General features: G+C 36.3%; 1 protein-coding gene across 2 annotated transcripts in view; it reads right to left on the bottom strand.

Annotated features, from left to right (window-relative positions):
• Positions 1-2,448: 2,448 nt before the first annotated feature.
• The window catches only part of LOC110100949 (probable cinnamyl alcohol dehydrogenase 1), a 39,947-nt gene continuing 33,177 nt past the window's right edge, over positions 2,449-9,218 (bottom strand). For both annotated transcript variants that reach the window (XM_020828675.2, XM_020828676.2), the window contains exons 7-8: positions 3,131-3,281; positions 2,449-2,949 (exon numbers count right to left, since the gene is read on the bottom strand). In XM_020828675.2, coding sequence (XP_020684334.1) covers positions 2,753-2,949; positions 3,131-3,281 — 348 coding nt within the window. In that variant the 3' untranslated portion in view covers positions 2,449-2,752. The remainder of the gene's footprint in view (positions 2,950-3,130; positions 3,282-9,218) is intronic.

The following is a 9,218-nucleotide window of genomic DNA, read 5'->3' as shown; positions in this document are numbered from 1 at the left end:
CTCACAAGAGCACACCATAAATCTTCCATCAGTGCCTCCAGACCACCCAATGCAAATAGGATTTAAGACTAGTAATTAAAAAAAAAAAATCTTCTTGCAACAGCACAAGTCACTCTCACTTCCACATGTTATCCTCAAGACAGTAAGCATCAACCTTGACGGTCTGCCATGCCCACAAAATTTTTAGCACTTCAAAATAGGGAATATGGTCATTAGTTCCTGCTCCAACACATCAAACAATCCTTGGTTTTCGTTGAACTTACAAAACAAAACTGAATGCTGATGGAATTATTAATCGTCACAAAGCCTGACTAGTAGCATAATGATTCAACTAAGAGTATGACATAGATTACAAAGAAACATTCAGCCTGGTAGCAAAAATGCCCACCATCCGCATGCTGCTTACTATTGCACTCCATCACTAATGGTTAGTTCTTCAATTAGATGTCTCCAATGCATTCCTTCATGGTCATCTGAAAGAGGATGCATACATGAAACAACCACCTGGCTTCCCTAATTCAACACATCCATATTATGTTTGCAAGCTTTATAAAGCAATATATATGGTTTAAAATAGACTCCCAAATAATGGTTTACAACATTCACCTCATTTCTGCTAAGCTTTGATTTTCGATTCAACAAATATGATCCATCCCTGTTGATCTTCTCCACCACTAATATTTAGATTTATCTATTCATGTATGTAGATGACTTACTCATATCCAGCAATCACCAACCAACCATCCAAAAACTCATTTCCAAGTTGCTAATGGTCTTCTAACTCAAAGTGCTCGGTCCAATATCACTTTTTCTAGGCATTCAGGTATAACACACCTCCACTGTAGACTTCTTAAATCAAACATAATATGCCCTAGAAAATTCTTACATCCTCTGATTTTGCTACCTGTAAACCCTCTCTCACCCCAATGTCCCTTAAACCATCCAAATGTCTACAATCTAATGACCAAATTAGTAATCCATCCCTCTAATGCAAGTTAGCAGGCTCCCTTCAGTGCCTTACAATAAGAAGATTTGATATTGCTTTTGCTACAAATAAAATATGTCAATATATGCATAACCCATTTAATGAACAATATTAATCTCTTAAGATATTACTGTGTTAATTACATTCAAGGTACAATTCATTTTAGGCTTCCTATTCTATCGAGCAATCTTCATCTGTGAACTTACTTTGATTATGTCCAGGCTGCCGATACATCAGATAAAAGTTCAGCACTAGGTTTTGCACCTTTCTAGGACACACCCTTATTTCTTGGAGTGTCAAGAAGCAAGTGACTATAGCCATCAACTAAAGCAGAATACAGAGACCTTGCCTCCACCACAACGAACATCATCTAACTCAGATGTTTGCTTGCTGAATTTCAAGCACCGCCGAGTACAACAACTTCTCTTTACTGTGACAGTACATTAACCATGACTTCGCCAACAATCCGTTCTTTCACGCAAGGACTAAACACATAGAAATAGATTAACACTTCATAAGTGAATGAACAAGTCAAATATATCTCTATTATGCATATCAACTTAGTTGATCAATTTACGGACATACTCACAAAGCTTATGTCTTCAACTTGGTTTCACACCCTTATACACAAATTAACAATCCAACTTCTAGATCACTAATTTGAGGGGTGTTGTTAACATGCATGATAAGGACTTCAATTTATTGTGAACCAATTACCTCCATCACTCCTGCATTCGGCTATCGCTCCATTTGCTCTCTGCTTCTTTCGCTCCTTGCTCTTACAACATCATAGGAATCCTAATTGATTTGTTTCCTTCATCTCTATATGTAAACCCCATGCTCTAAAAATTCAATATACATAAAATTACTATCTCCATAGTTTTCAACTCTCTGTTTTTAGTTCCTGCAATGTATTTCTTCATTATCCTTCATCATGGATCCTTTCATGATTTCCAATAGCATTGGCTTCATATTGAAGGACCTATATTGACATTTAAACTAAAAGCTAATAATTAAATAATTAATAGACAATACTTTGTTTATCCCTTTCTTATAATTAGGGATTATTATTATTATTATTTATGAGTTTTTTTTTAAGAAATGCAATTTGCATTAATAAAGAAAAGAAAAACAATATACAAAGTAATAGCTATTCTATCATATTTATTCCTTACCATTGATACTAATGATGAAGGAAGGTTTATATCATCTACCAAATCCTAAAGAAAATCTCCTAATACAACATAAGAGGCGCAAACGTCTGCCACTTTATTACAATCTCTATATACATAATAAAAAATCTATTTAAAATCCTTAAGAAAAGATAAGTCATGTTCCAAGCCTTCTTTTCACTTTAAAGAAAAGAAATTTGGATTCTATCGTTCTTCACATAAAAATAAAAAAAATCCCATAATTTCAAATTGCACTGTCAAAGTGAAAGGAGCTAATGAAACAGATACTTGTTTGTGCAGTAAATTACACTAATCACAAAGATTTTCAATCCAACACTACCAAAGATGAGTCAACACTCATGAAATTCAGGAATTATTTACGTCTTATTGTGAGCCAGCAGATTTACGAAATAGTTTGAATAGTACAAATATAGAATTTCTATTTGAGATGGCTGAAAGACTAAAGGTTTGTTTGGGACGGTTTTTATACTGCTTCTTGAAATAGTTTTTTAGAATAAAAGTTTTAATTTTTATATTAGAAAACTGCTTTAAGAAACAATAAGAAAGCCGTCCCAAACAAAGCCTAATGTGCTATTTATTTGAGAGAATTCTCAATATCTATCACAAAGCGGTACTTGACATCCCTCTTAACAAGCCTATCAAGTGCTTCGTTGACATATGTAATAGGAATCAATTCGATCTTTGGGTATATCTTATTGGCAGCACTGAACTCTAACATCTCCTTGATGTCTTTTGTACCACCCACTAAGCTCCCAGAAATAGTCTTTGAGCCTATTAGCATATGCAACAGAGAATGTCATGCAACTTTGCATGCAAAAAATTTCAATATTCTAAAAACTAAAAGAGATTATGTGAGGGTATTTTGATCAGAATTTGATGAAGATGAATTTTGTAATATTTAAATTTATTTTAAGACTGTAAAATATAAATTTAATAAAAGAATGGGGCATACCGAGAATAAGGGATGCAGGAGACAGCCGGATTTCGCCTGGAAAGCCAACCAAAACCAGGGTGCCTTCTGTCTTCAGAAGAGACATGTAAGGCTCAAATGGGTGCGGGCCAGATGAAGTATCAATAATAAAGTCCAGGGAGTTAGAGAAGGCCTACAAGAAAGACAAATAACAATTTTTAATTAAATAGTTGTGAAAACAGATGTTATTTACGATGAAACCTCTTGCTGTAAGGTTATCATGTCTTAAGCAGACCAATGTGAGCTATCAAAGTAAAAAATAGATTGCAAAATCAGAGTAATTGAGATAAGAACCTTTAAAGCAAATATGTTTGAACCAACAAACACTGGGTTTGTCAGCGAAGTGTGATCTTTTCTTTTTTCCCTCGCAGAAGGAGAAGGTATTTTTCCCATTCCAAAATATTTTGTCTACGTAAGAGAAATATTGATGATTTTAATAATACTAAAACAGGCTGAGTTGATGAGGCCAGGGATCAAAGGCCGTGCCCAAACCGTCTCTAGCCTCGACACCCTAGATTACACCCTTGCAGTCTTAATTTTGCTCTCAGATTTTTAATTTTGTTCAGCAACATTTATCTGTTGCGTGCTTCCTATCTTCCCAAGATCGATGAGCATTCCTAGGTTTCCATGCCATCATCACATCCACATGTTTCTCAGGTTGTGTTTTTCAAAAGAGATTATTCCATCACCACCATCGGTTCTAGTGTCAGGTGTTTCCCATACAGGGTTTAGGGTCAGCTACATGAATCATTTTTCTCTTTTGTATCCTATTAAGAATCAAATTCTCATTTAAATCTAACAAAGAAAAATCATTTCTATTATTTTGACCAAATCTTTTTATGTCTACCTCTAGCTTTCTTAATATAAGTCAAATCTAATACATCTACTCTCCTAACAGGGTCATCGGAAGGCTGCCGTTTTATGTGACCAAATCATCCAAGACAACTCTCTATACTTTTATCTTTCACTGGAGCTACTCCAACTTTTTCACATATATACTTGTTTTGTATCCTGTCTGTAAGACTAAAGCCACAAGAACCAGACTCTCCTCAGCATAAATAAACCTGCATGTTCAAGAGTAAATCAGTTCTTATTTTCACTTAATATGAGATTTTTGAGCTAGGTACTCTCTATAGTATTATTCATGGAGTATTCTAGCCTTGAGAGTTTACGTATATTTATGTCAGACCTATATTTGGCTAGAAAATATTCGGTTGGTCTTCTTAATTCTAATCATATTATTATTACATTATCAATTGAAATAGATTACTCTATTTTTTTTTTTACACAACAAATCTACTATGTGAGGCATTTTCTAATGCGTACATTATAGTGGTCTCCCCACTTTGACTCATCAATGGAACCTCCTAACACTCCGATGTGAATTTATTATCCTTGGCTTTAGCTACACTACTTTAATCAGTCTACCTGATATTCTCTAAGTTCCATCTTCGGCAACTTGAAGTAGATACTACCACTGCTTGACTTTCTAGACCTTCTATAGATAAGGCTCTAATTGAGATGGCTGTTACTTTACCTTTAGACAAGGAGGTTTGGATTGAGCCCTCTTATGGAATAGGGAGGCTCATAAGGGTGGAATAGGGAGGCATTTTGTCAAGTTGTACCACTTACAAAATTTTTAAGAGACTTCTAACAGAGACATATAAATGCCTCTAAGAGATAGAGATGCTCATAAGGGTGGAATAGGGAGGCTATATTAGAGAGAGAGAGAGAGAGAGAGAGAGAGAGAGAGAGAGAGAGAGAGAGATTGTCAGTGAGAGAGAGGCTTTAATGAGAGATAGGAGGCCTTTATGAGTAAGAGAGAGACTTCTAGGAGAGAAGCTTTAAAGTGAGAGGGAGAAAGAGACTCATAAGAGAGAGAAAGAGACTTCAAAGAGAGAAATAATATAAAAGTGGGAGAGAAGGAGAAAGGTTACTATTAGAGAGGGAGTAACATCTAAGAGAGATAGAGATTGGGAAGCTATAGAGTGATAAAAACTTCTAAGAGGAAAAGAGAGGCTCTTAATGTAGAGATAGGCTTATAAGAGACTTCTACAAGAGAGAGGTATCTAACAAAAAGAGAGGCTTGTAAGGAAGAGTAGCTTCCAACAGAAAGAAGCTTCTACTAAGAAAAAGACTTATGCAAGAAAAGAAGATTAAAAAATGGAGGGGGGGGGGGGGGGGGGGGGGGGTTAGAAATGCCGGTAAGATAGAGTGAGACTTTTAAAAGAGAGAGATATATGTATATATGCTTTCAAGAGAGAGGCTAAGATTGAGAGAGAGAGAGAGAGAGATGCAAAGAATCGTGTAAGAGATGCTTATCAGATGGAAGAAGAGGGCAAAGACTAGAGTGTTGGCTCAAGAAAAATGGCACGAATGCACGAATCCCGCTTTGCATCCGTAGGATTCTATTTCCCTTAAGTTAGATTGTAGTTAACCAGCTTTCCCCTGATGGTAATGTCAGGGTTTAAAAATATGAGGTCCTTACTTCCTATGAGCGCAAGCACTCATATTTAATTACCCCTCTTACTATGTAAGAGAGAACTTTCGATTAAGGATGAAATAATTTTTATATATTTTTAGTCTCAATAGTGGGAAGGTGGAGGTAAACCCGATCAAGATCCCATGGTTCCATCGTCCCGGGTATACCATAGATTTCAGTCTACCAACACTAACAATCATTGACCGTAGTGTCCAGGGAATCTGATTAGCAACCATGGGTTGCCTCCTCTTAGGGATCCCGAGTAGACTGAAGTGGAGATGTGTGTGGATTTTAATTTAATTTAATTTTGGGTTGGGACTTATGGCTTCCTTAGAAGTTGCCCGTTAATTTATTTAGTTTGGACTTACGGCTCCAATTAGGAGTTGCCCTGATAGTAATATCAGTGGGACTTACGGTCTCTTTTAGAGGTAGCCCGAAGAATTTTGATTGGGTAGGTCTTATTGCTTCCTTAGAAGTTGCCTAATGATGTGTCTTACGACTTAGCCTGTAAGCTAAGTGGCCCGGAGATTTTAAATTATTTGGGTAGGACTTATGACTTCTCTTAGGGAGAAAGAGCCTGAAAAGCGGGTCTTATAACTTAATTCTTTAAATTAAGATGCCCAAAGGTTTGAATTTTAATTTGATTTAATATGGGTTGGGGCTTATGGCTTCCTTAGAAGTTGCCCGTGTGATTTGATTTAGGTAGGGGCTTATGGCTTCGTTAGAAGCTGCCCAATGGTGGGTCTTACGACCTAGCTCTATAAGCTAAGCGACCCGAGTTGTGGGTCTTACAACTTAATCCTTTAGACTAAGATACCCTTAGGTTTAAATTTGCTTGTTTGAGGTTTATGATCATTGCTATTTATTTTGACAATTTTTCTAAAATGTGGGGGCTTACGACTTTAGGTAGAAGTTGCCCGATAGCGGGTCTTACAACCTATTCCTATATACTAGGATGCACAAGTGAGGAGTCTAGGGTTGTATCATCACCTAAACATTTTCCTCAGGAGTCGGACTTACGACTTCTATTAGAAGTGGCCGGGAGTTTTAATCGGAGGTTAGGAGTTAGGTCAATTTCCACTTAAAACTCCCCCCTAAGGTCGGGCTTATGACTTTCCTATGAAAGTTGCCGGGGTAGTGGGTCTTACAACCTAATTCTTATAAATTAGGCTGCCCTAGAAAGTTGAAATTTGATTGTTTGGATATTTGTTCTTAACTTGTTTGAGTTGGTTGAGTTTATAATTTTGATACTTTGGAATTTTGACACTAATGTTAGTGTTTTAGTTATTTTGATTTGTGCTCGTAGTCTTTTTTCTACTACAGTAGTTCATTTCTTTACTCGTCTTTTCAGTACTGTTACACTACTAGCTTTTTCGTACTTAGCTTTTCTTGCTTTTCAGTACTCTGTTCTACCTGCTGTAGCTTAGATTTATTAGCATTCATTCAATTTATTTGTAATGCACTGATCCTTATTTGTTTGTTTGCAGGAGCTCGGACATGAGAACTTTGAAGAGCTCGGAGATTATGCTGTTATGTTGGAGAGTTTCAGTTATTGTTGTAGGGAGTTTTGTATAGGAATTTGTAGAGTTTTGTTTGAGTTGTGTTTGATTTGAGTTTGAGTTTGTTTGTAGATTGAGTTTGAGTTGTTTGTAGATTGAGTTTATTTTGAGATTTTGAGGGTTTGAGAGTTTGTCGGGCTAATGGACTAACCGTAATGATAAGGGATATCTGTGCAGTTCCTCCAAATGAATTAGAAAGCGGTTTAGTGAGCTTGGGTTCTCTTGTTGAGATATTGGTACTATTTTCATCTAAAGCATTTATGCATTTCGCAAGAAAATTTAGAAAAATATTTATGAATTTGGCCTCTTCAAGCACATGATCATCAACACTAGATTCATCTATTCGTTCTGAGCCTGCAAGGTCAATGATTAGTAGTTTGCTTTTTTTTTTTTAAGAAAAAAAGACGTGTGGAAATTCTTCACTATTATTTATGTTCACTAATAGGAATTCATTTTTATATTTCCCCCTCAGAAGATCTCCGTATATGAACCATAAGAATTGCATGACTTCTTGAAGATCTCGCATTCATTTTTGTATTAGAAGCATAACAATTCCTTTCACTAGTTTGCAACACTTGAAGAAATTGGTCTCAATGTCACTACTTTCAACTACAGTAGCATCAAGCAAGCAAACTTCTCCATATTTGAAGTCTTTAGCAAGGAAAATGTTATTATTATTATTATTATTTTTTAAGAGCTAGTTGGTCTTGTATTACTTCTGGATACAACCTTTGCCCAAACATAATTGTACTTGAAGTTCGTGTTTCCAACAATTCTAGGTAATACCATATGCTCAGTATATAGTTTCTTGGGGAAGAAGCTCTAATTTGATACAGCATGTAATCAATGCCATCCCTTTAGGTATGATCATTTGTAGTCATAACAGGGTGAATTGGCATCCACAAAAGCACATAGTAGCTTCTTAATTTAATTGGTAATTTAAATGCTCACTCTCTAATTTCAAAATTTTTCTTTAGAGATCCTTCGTTTTTTTTTAAATCCACTTAAGTCTAGAATTTTCGAGAAAATTTCTGCAGCCTCCCGACGTCTACTCCCCACCAAGGAAGAAATCGGGATGGCATTTGCCAATATTGTCTTCCCGGCCGGACCTAAGGTCGACGGCACGAGGCCTTGAATTTGAAACCATCTCGATCAGACTTAAAGTCGACTATACGAGGTCTTGAATTTAAATTCTTCCGGACCGGATTTAAAATCAACGGTACGAGATCTTGTATTTTAAAACCATCTTGATCGGACTTAAAATCAACGGTATGAGACCTTGAATTTGAAACCATCATGACCGGACTTAAAGTCGACGACACGAGGTCTTGAATTTGAAATCATCTCGGCCGGATCTAAGATCGACGACACGAGGTCTTCTTTTAATTTTGAGGAGGTAGAAGCAGAAAAAGTTATAAAGAAGTTACAATTGGAAATACAATCTATGCAACAAAAGAAAGATCTAGAAATCCATCATTTAAATACTCGTCTTGATGAGATGAGTAATATGATGAAACATTTGTTTGGACAACTGGGCATGATAGCTACAACTAGCCAACCACCTGTAGCAAATACTCAAGGAAATGTTCAAATTACTCCTAATGTAGTGCTCACTTCTGATAGAAGATTTGAGGAGTTACATGAGCCAACACTAATAACCCCTAAAGAAGGTGAAATGGTCAACAGAGCTCAAATTGAAAATCTCATTAGCCAAAAGGTTAAAGCAGTTATTGCGTCTGAAGCTGCTGAAGCTTTGGTGGGAAAAGGTCGTTCGTATCCTGTGGAATATGACCAAGAGAAGTATCCAAAGGGATACATAGTGCAAAAGTTCAATTTATTTGATGGTACTGCAAATCCTCATCAACATTTGGCACAATTCAAGGCTACCTATGGAAATACAGGAGGCAATGATGCTCTGTTACTACGGCAATTTGTCAGTAGTCTAACAGGTACAGCTTTTGAATTGTATGCTGAGTTACCCAATGACTCAGTAAGAACATTCGCCGAATTAGAGACGGTGTTCATTAAA

This window comes from Dendrobium catenatum, unplaced genomic scaffold (genome assembly GCF_001605985.2).
Source record: "Dendrobium catenatum unplaced genomic scaffold, ASM160598v2 fragScaff_scaffold_672, whole genome shotgun sequence".
In the NCBI taxonomy this organism is placed as follows: Eukaryota; Viridiplantae; Streptophyta; class Magnoliopsida; order Asparagales; family Orchidaceae; genus Dendrobium; species Dendrobium catenatum.
The sequence above is the reverse complement of the archived record's forward strand: the minus strand, read 5'-3'. Positions and strand labels throughout refer to the sequence as shown.